This window comes from Stegodyphus dumicola, chromosome X1 (genome assembly GCF_044657685.1).
Source record: "Stegodyphus dumicola isolate Sdum_Otavi_A_Nest chromosome X1, ASM4465768v1".
NCBI classification, from domain to species: Eukaryota; Metazoa; Arthropoda; class Arachnida; order Araneae; family Eresidae; genus Stegodyphus; species Stegodyphus dumicola.
The window spans coordinates 243917272-243934932 of record NC_140780.1 but is presented as its reverse complement, the minus strand read 5'-3'; the positions used below and the strand labels follow the sequence as shown (position 1 = coordinate 243934932).

General features: G+C 30.3%; 1 protein-coding gene across 3 annotated transcripts in view; it reads right to left on the bottom strand.

Moving 5' to 3' along the window:
• The window catches only part of LOC118179673 (protein O-glucosyltransferase 1-like), a 116412-nt gene that overhangs the window by 11464 nt on the left and 87287 nt on the right, over positions 1 to 17661 (bottom strand). For all 3 annotated transcript variants that reach the window (XR_015038428.1, XM_085807338.1, XM_085807339.1), the window contains one exon: positions 14678 to 14837. Coding sequence is in view for 2 of the 3 variants with exons in the window: in XM_085807338.1 (XP_085663464.1) it covers positions 14678 to 14837 (160 nt within the window). In the remaining variant the exon portion in view is untranslated. The remainder of the gene's footprint in view (positions 1 to 14677; positions 14838 to 17661) is intronic.

Below are 17661 nucleotides of genomic sequence, written 5' to 3'. Positions count from 1 at the left end.
CGAGCATATAAAAAATGAAATACTGTAGAAAAGTAAGTGAATGAAAGAATAAACTACTAGTCTAAAATCATAAAAACAGTTCATCTTATTTGTATCAACCTGACCATCAAAAGCCAATATTTAATATTATGCAAGATTTTGAAAAAAATGTATGCTGCTGATCTTTGAAACATGATAACGATTATTTTTGCAATGGCTGTTATGTGGATTAAGATTGCAAGTTGAGACTTTACATATGAACAATAGTAATCTGAAAATTTGAATTCAATTTTATATCCAACAATCTCTGCCAAATAAATTCCATGTTTTAAGTAATTAAAAAATATATTTTTAACCACTATTTTTTTATAAAAATTTAATTTTATTATTAATTTTATAAAGTACATTCTATAATTTAAATTTCATTTACTTCTATTTTAATATTTGCCATTATACATTTCATACTACTTTTTTAAAATTTCATAGTTGCTAATTAAGCGAACAGAAGAGGATATTTTTTATCCTGACTTCCTTTACAATTTATTTAGTTATTTTATACATACATAATATTTTATGTAAGAAAGGGATTTATGTGCAATAGATAAATACAGATGTGTTTGGACTATGTATATACAAATAAATTTTTAAAAGGAAAATTTATAATCCTACAAGAATTTTTGAGCATTATGCTTCAAAAAATTGATCAGTAAATATATAAAGAATGAAATTTAGAGCCAATTTTTCACAAAGACTAAAAATTGAAATTGAAATTAACTTGATAAAATCCTGTAAATGTAGAATATCAAATATTCTTTTTAGACTAGCAAAATCTTTTTAAATTTTAAAATATTTTTAATAATTTTACTTCCCCTCTATTTTCTTTTGCTACTGGTGTTTGATAATAGGTTCAAATAAAGTTTTGTGTTAAGATTATTTTTAACTTTCAAAGATTTTTCACTGATGGATTTTAATTTTTTCTACATTTTTAAGGGAATGTTTTCATTATTTTAAGATTCTTTTTAGATTAGAAAAATATTTTTAAATTGGAAGATATTTTTAATGATTTTACTTTGTATTTTTGCCATTTTCCTTCTCTTTGAGGAGGACCAGAATTTTCGGGTGAACTATTAAGATAAAAAATATATTGAAATGGTTTATCAGCTGATTCTAGATACAGAAAAGCAAGGATTTTATTTTAGAAGATGAAATGTAATTAAATTCGACATACCTCCTCTTGACAATGTTATGTTGAAGTTGGTTGAATTCCTCATCTTTCTTGTTCTTTTATACTTTTCATTTGAATTCCAATTTTTTAGTCTTTGTGAAAAGTTGGTTCTAAATTTCATTATATATATGTATATAAGAACTCCTACACTCCTAGAAAAAAACTAATTTATGTATTTATTTATCCCACATTTTCATTTTGAAACATTTTAGTACATGCTTTTCCTCAATATTTTAAAAGTTGATTTTTTTTTAACTGAAATATGTAATACGGAAAAATTCTATCCAAAACATAATTCAACTCAGAATTGAAACAGGAGATAAACAGAGATAGTAATAATAATGTGAGGTATTTGATCCTCTTCCCCTAACAGTCATTTGAAACATTTTAGTGGGTGTTTCCATTCAGCTGAAACAGTAAATATAGAGAAAAATTCCCACAGAAACATAATTCAGCTGAGAAACAAAACAGGAAAAAAAATGGGTTGGCGTCAGGAAATTGATTGGACTAAAACAGGGCTTCTTTAACTTTTTTTTAGTCATGACCCTGTTTCATCACTGAGATTTTTTCCCAACCCCAGGACCCCCAAATTCATGAAAATTTTGTGGGACACCGTAAGCATTGCGAAAATCCGACACACGCGTGAGTGAAACTGTCAGTTTTTTTCACTTGTACTATAAGATATTATTTCAGTTTTAGGTCATTAACTTTAATATTTAATTTTAATTATAGAGCAATGCGAAAATTTTTATTAAGTAACAGACAAAATGACAGCGTCATGTGCAAAGCGAGTAAAATAAACATTTTTATTATAAAAAGAATGAGTTGAAGTGTTTTTGTTTTTCTCTTTGTCTGTATTGCCTTATCTTTATTTATTTTCAGATACATTATGTAAAAATATTTGGTAATTGTAAAATTATTATATTAAGTTACAGAAATACCAAAACTGCTAAAATTTTTTGCAACTTCCTGCTATAGATGGGGGTCCTCGATCCACAGTTTAAGAAACTCTGGTCTAAAATAACGTTATAATATTTGACTTTGTTAGAACATTGGATAATTGAGGCCACAGCCAGTGCGGTTATGGTAGGAGTGCAAAATTTTGGATTTTACAGAAACATCAAGGAGTAAAATGTTTGGAATTTAGGAGTGGAAACGTTTTTAGAATTTAGGACCTACAGAGATTGCATAGCACAGCAAAACGTACCTGCTGAAGCTAGGAATTTAGTGCATGATTATATTCCTGCGAGGAGTGTATGCCTGAACACAGAGATGCATTTTGAGTGATGATCGCTAGATCACTAGCCTACACAGTATTGTGTGATATGTCATTCGTGTAAATAAGGAATAAAATTCATTGCACATTCCTTGTAAGTATTATGCGAGAGAACTGTAATTGTTGAACAAGAATACAACACTTGCTTTCTGTTCACTTGAAGTGGGATCTTCTAGCAGTTATTCCGGCAGAAGTTTGAAAGAACAGATCATTCTGTATTTAGTTCGATTATCAAAATACACAAGCTATGGACATAACATATCAAACCGTAATTCCCTTTTCACATTGGACAGCCAATGTTTATCCATTTTCACATAAGTCGTACTTCCCCGTAACTTTGAAAATACTCTGTTGAATACAAGTCTGAAATAATTTTTTTTTTCAAAATGCAATTGGTAACTTGTATTGTTTTTTAAAAATTTAAACCTGAGAGTCATGAAGAAATTTGTGGGGGATCACCAAATTAAAAGAAATTTATTTGACAATAAAAGATATATGGAATTTCAAGAAAATTTTGGATGTTTTTTAACATTTGCCCGGAATTTTAAATTAAACATTTTCATATTTTCCCCACTTGATTTGTGTCTTATGCTTGATGATTTCCAAAGAGCTTGAATCGAATTTCAAAGCAACTGCATACGCGCATCCGTAAGACGTAGTTTTTTCAGCTAGCTTAGTAGTGTCTTACATGCAATTTATAACTGTAATATGCATCATTTATGAACTATGTTTCTTATTTCTAATCAAATTTGTTGTCAAGTAAGCGCATAACATTTCCTAAGTAGTAGAAAATTCAGCAGATTCTCGAAGGATAATAAAAACAATTTTGTTCATGATGGTTAAATGGCCCAAAATAGATACCCAATGTTTACAAGAGAAGTGGGATGGATGGACCAACATCAAATAAACATGAATCCACCGGCTCTCTTTCTACTTCTAATAAAAAATTGAGTAAATATCAAGAAGAGTTTTTTTATACTGTTTTACATGTTTCATTATCAATGGAAAATGAATATCCATTGTGTGCTAAATGCAGTGAAAACTTGGCACATGGAAAGCATGAAACCTGCGAAATTAAAAACATATTTAGAAACTAAACATAAAAGATTTAGTAAGTAAATCTGAAGAATTTTTTTAAGGAATGAGCTGAAAGCATGAAAAATTAAAATTATTTTTGAAAAAATATACAACAGTTCCTGAGAAGGCTTTACGGGCATCCTTAAAATTTTCATATTTAATAGCAAAAAATTTAAAACCTTGTTACAATTGGAGAATCGCTCATTCTTCCTTCAGCAATTAAAATGACATCATTTATGTTTGGAGAAAAATATGGTAATGATTAAAAAACAATAGCATTATCAAAAGATACTGTTTCTTAGTTAGTTTTGTATTCTTTAGTATCTGTCATATCAGATACTAAATATGTAAACTGTATTTCTCAAATTGAAAATATGCCGCAGTATTTTTCTGTGTGGAAGCAACTGACTTTGGTAATAATGTCTCATACACAGAACTTATCTCATTACAGCGTATTAAAAAGTGACAACTGTTTAGGATCTTGCCTTTTAATATGCTAATTGCAGTAATAACCCTGCAGAATCTTGTGCAATTCTTCATCAATATCTTTTGCAACAAGAGCTTGTCTATGTGTCATACAATGGTTAAATATTGTATGGGGAGCAATTTTAATTATTAACCCTCTTGTTCGTTATAATAATTACCTGTTAACGCTGCAGCATCATCAGTACACATTGTGTCTAGGTAAGATTATTCGTTTCAAAATATCTTTTAATAATTTCAAATATTTTCTCTCTAGTTGCTTTTCTTTCCCAAATATTACAACACAAAAAATATTCTACTGTGTCGTCTTCAAAAACATATATTAGATAAACAATGAATTGAGACATTTTAGTAATTATATTTTAAAGCTTCCAAAATGCTTATGTTTTATTTCTCTGTTATTATAAAGTGGATTTCTCACTGAAATAGAAATAATTTTGCTATTGAATTAACTTAAAGAATTTTTTTATTGAAATATTTTTTCTCTGTGCCATTTAGCTGCATCTACTACAAACTAAAGATTAAAGAACTGTTTTTAAAACATTTTGAATTCATTGTCATATTGATCTACGAAGCACTAGATTAGTGAGTTTTTTACATTATTGACACATTCAAAAAATCTTCAGTGAAGATAATTATTTGTTAAATATGAATGTGTTTTCAAAGCAGAAATAAATACTAAATGATAAAAAGAAAATTCAGTTAGAACATTCACATTTTTAACACAGTAATTTGCTTTGATTTAATCTTTATAATACAATATATTTTACAATGATAAGGCAAAATCCAATGTGAAAGGTTAAGTGAAGATTACGATAGTACATGTAGTATTGAGCATTTCGTATAATTCTATAACCAGATAATAATATTAAAATTAATTTTATCTGAATGAAGTTTTCTTATTACAGAAACAGTCAAATTATGCAATCACATAAACAAATGCACTTTCAGACTATTTACTTAATACTGTTTACAAGTGCAAGCCAAAGTTCTGTTTCTGTTACTTCTCGCCCTTCAGCGCATGCTCAAGAATTACCATCTAGGCGAAACTAGGTGATTTTTCCATGACGTCAAAAATTTGAAAAGTGGGATAGGGTTTGGAAATACACCATCATGTCATTTGATTCAGATTTGCATGTACCGACTTTCAATGGTCATTTTCCCCCTTGGAGTCGAAAATCTACCATTTTCTTTCAGATTGGATTTCATGCAATTGATGCTTGTCACAGAAATGCCAGTCAAATCAAAAGTAACAATTTAATGACTGAATTTGTTAGAAAAATGCTCTCTTTGACAACAGCATTCATAACAATAATCTTAGCGGAACTACATAGTGGTTTTCCAGCCTTATACGGTTTCAAAATCATACACATATGTTAATGAAGCAGATGACATAACAATTGCTCTATTCTCCTCCCACTCAGTGAATGAGTGAATGCTTTAATTGCTTTTCTCATTGAGATCGGGGTAAAGTTGGGGTTGCTGGAATTTGAAGTTCTGCCGATCATGCCAAAAGAGGAGATGTCTTCCTATTGGTCATCGGATGATTGACATGACATTAGGAATTTTTTAACTAAAAAACTGGATGTAACATAATCTATCTATTTTTCATTCTGTTCTCTTTGTTTAACAGTATTTATATTTCATAGCATAAATTTTACAATACGACATCTCGAAGTGGTAGAACTATATTCTACAGTGAACGCATACACTTTCTACTATATCCAGTGTTCTCAACATAGGTTGACCATTAATATAGACACGTTGAAGTGCTTATACCATTTGCTACAGGTTTGGACTGTTCTCTAAGATCTTGTGGAAAGTATATAACCAAGCATCAGTGGCTAGATTCAGTCAGTTTATACGTTTTTTTATAAGTCTAGTAAAATTAAACTCAGCCCTTTATAGAAACAAACAGTGACTTAAATTAGTTCACATAGTATAGTTAGTGTTATATAACTTCTTGTTTATGGTCTTTGAAAAATAGTCTTGTGATTTTTTTGCTGTTGTATCCTCAATGATGGACTGATTTTGGGACGGTAATAAACATAATAGTGCAGATAAAGATAGTATGTCTTCAAACAGTGGCTTGACTATGAAGAAAAAAATATATTGTAAATATTATGATGGTTATTTAGAGTTTGCTTTTACGTCAACAGAAATGAATACTGAAGAGAGACCACAATGTGTATGAAAGCTTTGGCAGTGGATTGTATGCTTCCAAGATAACTGAAGTGCTATTTAAAAGCTAATCACCACAGCATTGTTGGCAATCCTTGAGGATTTTTTGCCACAAAGTTAAAAAAACTGAAACAGAGGGGAAAAAAATGCATGAATTCATCAATGCCAAATAACGTTTTGTTAGCATCTTACAAGATGGCTTACAGAATTGTGAAATGTAAGAAGCCTCATACCATTGGAGAACTTATTCTATCGACTGTTGTAGATATGGTGAACATCATGGTTGGTGAATCTGTTGGAAAGTGGCTTTATGCTGTAACACAATTAGTCAGAGAATATAACATATAGAGAAAGATATCAATGATCATTTAAATGAAAAAAATTAAAGGAATGGAATTTGGATTACAGCTACATTAGGCTATGGATAATAATATGGATGCTCATTTGATAAGCTATGTATGGTTTATAGATGGAAATAATATTAAAGAAGACCTCTTTCATAATATTATTATTGCAGGAACAAAGGCTCAAACCCTGTTTGAGATTCTTGATACAATTCGATTATTTGAAGCAAATCACCAAATGCAGTGTGGACCCATTGTATCTGAGTCCTGCACTGAATCAGGTGTAAGAGTGTGTGGTGAATGTCGTAAATTTTATAAAATCTCATCCATTGAAAGCTAGGTTTTTTAAAAAGCTGTGTGAGAATAATGGAGCAGAACTCTTTGTTGCATTACAGTAGTGCACGATGGCTTTCCCGTGGTAGTATTTTATCATGTACCTTTGAAAAATGCGGCAAGAATTTTTTATTTCCCTTAAAGAGGAAGGATACAGAGTTTCAAAAGATTTTGCTGATGCCAATGTTTTAATAAAACTGGCATTTTACAAGACACTTCTGAAGAGCTTAATTCTCTTAATCTCTCTTCTCAACATACATCTTTTGAAGTCAATGGAAAAAACAGTAGCTTTCATAAAAATAAATAAAAAAAATATATAAAAAATCTGAAATGTTTCAGATTTTAAATTACATCCAAAGGGGCGTTTTTTAACATTTTGTGTGTTACCTTTCTTTATTAAATATCATGTTCCTCGCACTTAAACCATAAGATCCAGTGCAACAGCAATATTGCAAAATAGTTTTAAAACGAGCACATCTTTAGAATTTCCGATACAGAGACTCACGCGCTGGAGATAAAAATGTTTTTTCTGCACAACGTTGCCATTGCTCGCTTTGAAATCCTTGAGTTTGTTAATAAAAATTCGTCAAAGTTTTAAAAAATAGGAAATCGATCATAAAACAAATTTCAAATTTCAAATTTGGTCTTCCACATGCTCATATTCGTTGGAGGATTACGTTATTCAAAATTCGATGACTCTATGTACCATTGTTTTATCACAATACGAGAAATATACATACATTTATGCAGATTTTTCATTATTTAATTTCTTCAAATATAATGCAGGACTCTAACATTTTGTGGCAACAGTTTGAAAAGTGAACCGACATTTATGAGTCCGACGCAAAATGCCAAAACGAAACTAATAGTCCTTCGGGATTCAAATCCCTTTGGACTAAAAATAAAAAAAAAATAAAAAAAAAAACTCATACTACGGAGAAGGAAATTGAATGAAAATGCAGACAAAGATTATTTTTTAAACATTGCAGCAAATGTTGACATCAAATGATTTGATCTTCATCAAGATATAAAAACCATGTTTGAAGGGCACTTATCACATCTAACTATATGGTTTGAGAAAAACTTCCGAAATGAAAATTTCAATAGGTTTGCATGGATTAAAGATCCACTTAACACAAATGTTCCATCTGAATTTACTTTTGCAAAGGATAATCTTATTGAATTACCATGTGAAAACAGTTTGAAAGCAAAATTTGGCAGCATGAAATTGACAGAATTTTGGATTTCAATAAAAGATGAATATCTCCTTCTAAAGGATAAAGCTTAGCAATTTTAATTTTATTTTCGATGCCGTATTTGTGAGAAGCTTGGTTTTCGGCAGTCGCTGGAATAAAAAGCAAGTAAAGAGCAAAAATAAATGTGGAAAAGGAAATGAGGGTGGGTGTCTCCAGTTTATCTCCACAGTTTGAGAAAATGTGCAGTGATTTGTGGCTCATCTATCATGCTAATTATTAATTTAATGTTAATAAAGCAAAAAAAGATATTAAATAATGAAGATACACAAGTTTTATTTTTTTATATCTTACATATAATCAGTCATACTTTCTACTTGAGGTAGGATGCCATGGAAGAATTTTAATTGAAGAAAGGCACCACAACTAGGACAAGTTTGGGAACCACTGACTTAAGCCTATGTGGCAGTTTAACTGTAACCATAATTCTTATTTACTTTGTTTATTAAATTGTATTATTTCCTATACCTAAAACTGTAACCTTAACCATAAAGAAACTGCGAGTGTAACTGTAATCATGTATGTATATCAATTAGTAAGTAGTGTGGTTCCACTGGTGTTCATATACAGATGCATGCATTCTTTTAACTTTTATCAAATATAAAAGCTGTTATGTTGTGAAGCTGACTACTGACTTTTTAAGCAAATAACTTCTCTTTGAGTATAAGGAACATGTGTTATGATCTAATACACAATGGTGCACCTGATATAGTACAACTACTTTGATTTTATTCACACCACCAGGCACATAATATGATCAGAGATAAACACTAAATCTTGAACTGAAATAAATTACAGAAAACTGTACTCAACATTCATCATAACTTTTCTTCTTTAAAGTGCTCCAATCTTTTTTTTCCCCACCTTGTCCTTATACTCAAATGCTTCCATCAGTACAAAGCATTTCTTGAAATCTGTATTATGAAGATAATTTGTTATTGTTTCTATCATTACACCACTCACTTGCTGTTAGTATTTCATGAAAACAGTAATACGTTTACTGTAAAATTTTATTTCCCCTTTATGCACTCCAGAAATTTCAGAATTACCACATATTTCCATATCTGAGGTGAGAATTTGTGCAACATTTTGGCTACTGAAGTTTGGAAGCCTGTTTATGTACGAGGTTAAACTGACTTACAAATAATTCAATCACAAAAATGAGTAACTGGAAAAGAATTAATAAATTATAATTAACTGAAAAAAGTATATTTTAAAATTTTATTTAACCCTTATATAAATTAAACTTCTCAATCCCAGAGTATGCCTCGATATTTTCGACGAATTCTCAGAAGTCTCCCTCTGCTACAAGCAAGTTTAGGTGAATAGCATCATCCTCCATTTCACCACTCACATTGTTTGTCATCCTCCATTTCATCTCATCTCATTCTCACTTCCATCCATACCACAATTGGCACAGTATTTTTTGAATGATTGGACGATCGTCCTTGGCCTACTTTTCAAAGGATGATGATCTGGTATTCATTTTTACCTCATCAGATACGTTAAGTTAAACAATAAACTGTTTAAACTTTTGATAATATCTAGCAGCTTCTGGCATTTTCAGCTGCACACTCAAAAGTATTTCTCTTCAGAAACTCTATATCAATTAATGTTTTTCTTGCACTCAGATATGTAGGACAACTTTACATTCAGCTAACACACATTTTCAATTTTATTGAAATCCATCCAATCTTAACTCTTGATTTATAATTAAAACTACAGTATATTATGTCCTTAATGGCTTTTGAGTTTTTAAGATGCCTTTGTCTAGTGCCTGAAACTGAGATACACTTTGGGGTGCTCAAAACAGTTATTGATAGAAAAAGTGATTTTCCTCTTAACAAGTAGGAAACTTTCTATTCAATTTGTGCTAGTCTACATTAAAAAATATTACTCGTTATCCAATATTCCTTGCTGAATGCATTCCAATCATTAGGAAGAGTATATTCATCACATTTTAAAAGCATCATGAAATATTTTTATTACTTCCAAACTGCTAATATGTTCCCCCTGCTATATTTTAATATTTTTAATTTCTGTAGATATGCTTGATTCATAGATGTTCTTCCTTGAATTATGAAACCGATAAGTGGTAGCAATTAATCTCTTGCTTAATGTTACTGATTTAGCATGTAAAATCTGAAACAAATTATTGATTTCTATTAAAACATCAACATCTAAATGCATTCTAATATTTGCTATTTTAATGTGGTGGTCAACTACGCAGGTGTAGAGAGTTTGCCACTCGTTTCCCCTAGCTAGTTGGAACTGCTATTTACCCATTTGTAATTTTTTTGGTAATTAAAGCTTCAATTGTAATCTATAATGCCAAGTAATTATGAAGATTCAAATGAATTACATTGTAAACCAAAGAAGAACTCTGATGCTCCAAATCAACTTGATATCTTCTTTATGAACTGCTTCTAGTGCTAAAGCATTCACAATTTTCTTTTGAACAAATGCACTGCTGAGATCTAGAATCACATAAATTCCTCACTAACTCCTGTTTTCTTCTCACTTTTAAACAGCACTACTAGTTTGAAGTAAAATATTCTCTTTCTGTGAATAATTTAAATTAGAAACCAAAGTTGATGTATTTTCTGCTTTAGGTACAGACTCACTTGGTTACAGGCAAAAACATCGTGCAGAAATAATGCAAGGCAAAAAAGTCATTGAACAAAACATTATAAGAGAAAAGGAAGCAAGAAGTAAACATCACAGGTCTAAAACATCCTCGCTGAAAATAAAGCGATTAAAAAACTTCGAAGTTTAAAACCATTGCTGTCAAAAATAGCATGGTAAAAAAATAAAGCACCTGCAAATCATCATATGATGATAACATCGCAGACATGCATTTTTCAGGCTTTATGATTTGTGAGCACAAGATGGAATAAGGAATGTTTTTACTTTAATATTTGAATTAATTAATAAATTTTTGTTGCAAAATTAAGAAGAAAACATATGCATTCAAAAACTGAAAATGAGTAGAAAATTAATGCTACTTAAAGCAGTTAACAGAATTTTCTGCTTTGATAATTGATTAAACAATTTTAATAGAGGTAACCACATGCAGTTACTCATCTTCCATTTTATAATCTTTTTAGACCATATTTTTCATGAAAAATAACCAATAAAACTTTAAAAAAGAGGTTAATTAATTAATAACTTTTATTAGTTAACTATATACATTTAAAATTCTAGTGACTGCTATACCTAGCATTATTTTTCCGCTCATTTTTTCAGGAAAATTTATTAGTTAATTAAAACAATATGATATATAAAAGTAAAAATATTCCTCATTCTTTCTAGCACATATACATCATTATATGAATATGCAAATTTTTAAAGCTTGAAAAACGCATATCTGTGATTTTTACCGTCATGCGATGATTTGTAGGTAGTTTATTTTTTCCTACAATATTTTTGACGATGTTTTTAAACTGTAAAAGTTTTTTAACCACTTTTTTAGAAGACAAGGTCTTGTACCATGATGTTTTAAAATTGCAATGTTTTCTCCTTGCTTTTTCTTTTCTCCCACAACATTTTTGCCTTGCATTGTTTTCTCTGTTGACATTTTTGTCCATAATGTTTTCGCTGCTACATTTTTGGTGAACAACACTCACTCTTCTTCAGTACCTTATCACAAAATTAAACAATTTAGATGATTCTTGTACTTTTGCTGCTTGTCTTCGAGCCGGATTTGTCTATGGGCAATATTCTGGACCAAAAGTTTTGACTTTATGAAAGATATGGCTTTTTTTCAATGACTTTGTGATGAGACAACACTTGCAATATTCCCTTTTGAAGGTGTATACCTGTTTGATGATTTTCTGCCTACTCTAGTATTACTGTTTCTATATGTAAAATTAACTAACAAGCTGGATGATCCTCTACATTCCACTACTTTTCTTACTAAAGTCAAAAGTTTCCTTGTGTTATAACCTAAATGTGATTCTCCTTTCCTACTGCATTCTAAACGCAGCTCTTCAAGAAATTTTTATCAAATTAAGGGGCATAAATACATTCCCATAAGCACCTGCTGTGACATTAAGAAGAAAAGTTCGTAACTTCATTAAGTACTCATGGTGTAACTTTCTCAACACTTTCACATTATGGAAGTTTCTTACTGGCTCAATGGCTAACAGTTCACTGTATTTACTAGCGTATTAACCTTTTTTACTAAGAGGAGAAAATTATGGAAATAATTTAATTTCCAAAGGATGTGATTACAGCAGAAACCAAATGAAAACTATTCATGGGTAACAACCTATAACTATCAAAGTATAGTTTATTTAAAAGAAGCCTGAAATTCTAATAAGAATGCATAGTAATATCATCATAATATCTAAAAGAATAATATTTATTTCTATTTCCCTGTGTCCTGAATCTAGCCCACTCTTTATTTTTTTCTACTGATGCTCCTCAGGCTACAAATTATTCAATGCTGCTAGAACTGCTGTTTGTGTCATCTGTAATAGCTTGGAAGTCGTTTCCATCATCAACATCTTCATCAATGTTCAATGTCTTCCCATGTGCAACAAGCTTCAGAACCATCAACAGCATTAGATGTCACTATTTAGAAGCTCTTCACTGTAATTGCTCTCTCAATCAGAAAATCCCAAAGTTCATGAGCAAATCAATTACTGAGATGAAAACAACCACTATGTGGCCTAATCTATTTTAAAATTTAGAAGAGCTCACTTTATGAATGCCTTGATGAAAGGAAAAATTATGTGAATACTTAAAAAATTTTCAGAACCATGTGCCAGAAAGATGGGAGGAAAATACACAATATGACATTTATATCAGAACTTATGATTAGGTCAGTTTGACCACATAAACTATGTAAGCAATGCTACGAAACAAGTGCAGCTTTCATAACTCAATGAAAATCCTGAAACCACAGCTACAGCATTTCCTATTAAATAAAACATTAAATAACTGAATTTCTTGACCTTGATCAAGGTTTTATTGTTTTAGATTGCTCCTTCAAACTAATTTCATAAATCTAGCCATGCACTATGTTCCCTATAAATTTAGACATTTCTAATTGGGACAATTTAACAGTATTTCCAAATGATTCAAAATTAGCTCTTAAAGAGAAATTATATTTTGTGAAGTACTAAAATTACATTCAATATAAGAATTCAACTTTATATTCCTTTATAATCTGCCTATCCATTTTGCGATTTCATCTTTACAGCCTCTTGTCTGCGACTAATTTCCTGCTCTGTTTAATTTAAATCTGCCTGACCCTCAATTTTATATTCCTTTAATCATAATTTATTATTATTATTATTAATTTATTATTTATAGTATAGTAAAACCTTTAACAACTTGACCTTCTTTTAACTTAATGGTACAATTTTTCAAATTTTGCATTTCGAATGAATGTATCAGTTACTAGCTGATTCAACATATTTCTGTTTTTGAAATTGACATCGTTGTTAATTACCTAACAACTACTTGTTTTTAATTTACTTGTTAAGTAGCATCAGATTTTCCCCCTGAATCTGCCATTTACTTTTACAAAAAAAATTCTAACCAAGACATTAATTTCTGATGTTAAAAAATAACATGGTAAAGAGGAGAGGTTTTTTTTTTTTTTTTTTTTTCTAAATAATGCTCAATTACCAAGTGATCAATGTTTCAGTGCATAAGAACTGATGTCCTTGGCATCAGTGCACTGACTCTCTTAGCAATACTGGTATCACGAAAGACACCTACAAACCAAACTAACACATTACAAAACAGAATCTAAGAAGTAGCTGTAAGTGCATAACTTAATCCCATTGTGTTAAGTTGGCAGAGATATTTAGATAAATATTCCGTTACAACTGTAACATTCAAATGACAATCTGCTAGTGACAACTTTCTGTTGTCATGGAAATGCACTATATAATATTAACAGGATGCAATTAACAAATATATAACATCTTCTCTTTTATGCTTCTTGACATGAAATCCAACACACAAACTGGGAAGTTTTCAATTAGTTGAATTCAGAAAATAAGATCCCCTGTTTTTAAAACTGCAATGTTGGAATTCTACAGGATTTAAATATAAATAAACGAGTGCCAGGCATAATTTGGACATGTAGATATTTAAAACTTTTATGCTATTACAGGTGTGAATAACGTGTAAATATAGCTGTATAAAAAGAATTGTATTAAATGTTAAAAAAATCAGATTTTATTTTATTTTGTCATATTTGATTAAACATTCTATGTTGAACCATTGCAGTTAGGTGAATAAAGAATAATATTTAGCAATAAGAAAATTTTGAGTTTTCCTCATGACAACAGCATCTCCATGAAAGATGGAAGTTTAAAATAAATGCATGCACAACATGAAAAGTTTTATATATCACTGTAAAAGTACTAAAAAATTAAGTCATACAATCAAAACATTTCTTAATTTTTATACATGCAAGTAAAAAATATATCTATCAAATTTCAAAATGCTAAATAGATTATTATAATAAAAGGGAAATAAAACTTCTATAAGGCAATAAAGACATTACTTTATCAGATTTCCAAGCCTGATTCTTTGTATACTGAGCATCCACAATTTCAGGATATTTTCTTGAAAAAAGCACTAATGCATCTCGCTCTCCACTTGTGCGTGATCCACGAAAGAAAGCAATTGACTTTTTCTTTGGCCATGGCCATTTTTCCACTGTTCTGTAAAGTTTGAACAAATTGATTTTTAAAATGATAAATTCTGATGCAAAATACTATAACACAAACGGTTTTCATATGAGGGTACTACAGCTGCACACATGTAAATTATCATGTCTTATGTGATGATATATTAAAGCCATGATAAAGGCATGCAATGTTGCCATTTTCACTTTGAACCGAGAATACCCATCCACTTGCATGAAAGAACTGGTAACTATTCTTTGATTACAATAGCTGACAACTTGCAGAATTCAAGGAACTACATGTCATAATTGTTAGGCCAGATTATTGGGAAACATTACATAATTAAGATTGGACTGGACTGGACTGGACTATCTAGATTAGTGTTTCCCAACCTTTTTTGTGCTATGGCCCATCTAATCCTCTCTAAAATTCTCATGCTCTCCATAGCACATACATAATTTTTAATATTCAAAAATTGAAATGTTCACAAAGGAAACTTTAATGATAGGTTTTAGGAAGACATCACTAGGAAATTTTGTGAGCAAACACAATGAGAAACTTTTAGAACATATAATGGAGAACTGAAATTCAAGTACAAAATAAGTTTAATGAAAGTTTTTTCTACATTATTTCAAGTATTAATAATTATTTATCATTTGAATTTAGTGAGATCCTTGTGCTTGATGCTTGCTGCAAAGAGATTTTATGTTAGGGTCTAGTTTAGCTAACTTCAATATCAAGTCTTCCCATTTTATTACATCCATCCAAATTTTTTTGGCAGCAAATCATTTATGGCGCTAATCCATATTCAACTAAATATAAAGATGGAAATGGAAACAATAATTTTCTTGCACATTTTGTTGCATTTGGATATTTGATTTCAGTTTCCTCACAAACCATGCCATCGCTCCTTTTATATTAAATAAAGTTTTAACTGACTCATTTTGTGTTTCGTCATTTTCATTTTACATTTACAAGTACTGCTTGATACTGCATATTTGAAATATCAGTCAAAACCAATAACACTGGCTGCATCATCCAAGTTGGGAAATTTATTTTTTTCAAATCAGAAAATCCTTTTTTTAAATTAGCCGATAAATTTTTTCAGATGATTGACAATAACATGTATAACAGTATCAGTCATTCACATTTTTGAAGCCAATGAAACTTTTCAAAATTTTTGTTGTAAATACATGTCTGACATACCATATTTGACGGCATATAAGACGCACTTTTTTTCCTAAATTTGGTCTCAAAAAAGTTACCCGCGTCTTATACGTGAAGGTAATTGCATTCAACAATTGTTTATTTGGCTTTTATGAAACGTGAGAACTAAAAGAAACCACGCTATTGAAACTTTTTTTCCTAGTATGTAGCCGTCTAAATAAGGGTGCATGTTAAATGCTGTCAAATACGGTAATTCAATAAAGGTAAGGAAACCAAATATCTTCACTTTTGCATTGACAAGAATTTTTCCTTGAAAGTGTTTATTTAACATATTCAGTTTTTCAAATTAGTACAGTCAAAAGTCGTTAAGTCGGACATCCATAATCCGGACCTCAAAGCTTCAAACTTTCTGCACATGTGTCGCATTGACGCATGCGCGTAAGGCCTTTAGGGCTGAGAATATGCTTGTGCACGTGCGCAAAATACGTTTACGAGTGCGCGTTTAATGTATAAAACGGACGGTATAAGCTAAGCTAAAATTATTTAATTATCTATTTCAGTTAATGTTACAGATTGCGTTGTTCCTTAATCTTCAAATTGGATCCGGCTTATTATTTTTCGCAGACTGTTAGAGCAATGTTATAAAAGTAAGCTTGAACTTTCGATTATGTCAAATAGAATTTCTGATATATATTTATTAATATGTAAATGATATACAAAGCAAAAGTATGTTTCGAAGTTCATTAAACAAAAAGTGGAATTGCTACAAAAAATGGATAAAGGCATATCCTTTGTTTATTTAAACTTTAACATTTGTTTATCTAAACTTTGTTTATCTTTAACGCCGTGGCGCCGCGCAATGAATTGGAAGTTGATCTGTCAGCACTATCCTTATCTTCAGGGCAGATGTTTTTATTTTATTAGGATTATAATTCCTTACTAAATGTAGTATTTCATCTCGATGTACTCCATCTTTGATATGATTTAAATCAAATTCCTCATCATTATAATTCGCTTCCGATAGCGAAGAAAGTGACAGAGGTTATTGAAAACGAAAAAATTTCAATTGACAAATTAGTCGGTATTCTCGACACAGCAATTATAGGACTTGAACAGCGGAACTTCGTAACTGAACAAGAAATTATGTCTGTTTAAAGAATTAAAGAGAATGTATTATCCCATAAAAAACGAAGCAACTTAAACAACTTACATTGAAAGAAATGTTTAATAAAGTAAACAAATAAATATTAAGCTTTTTTTTTTTTTTTTTTTGTAAATTTTGATACCCTTTAGATCATAATTGTTCTTTATTTCATAAATTACGGTTTCATATTTTTAATTTTATAATTTCTGCATGCCATCTTACCAGATTTAAACTGACAATCTATAATCCGGAATCGCCGAAGTCCCGACGAGTCCTGATTAACGACTTTTGACTGTATATTTATTATATTAGTCTCATACAGTCTTCATTTCACTCTTCACAAAATAACTTGAAGAGACATTCAAATTTGGCACTTCAGTAGCATTCATACACTTTATAACTGAATTTAGTACTTTATTTATAAAAGATGAAATGTTTTCAGCTACCAGGTTTTTCCCTATGAATAACGTAATGCACATGAAGCATTTCTGGATTCTCATCTTTCATCAATTTTAAGCAGCCCTTTTTCTTGTCCATCATATTAAGACC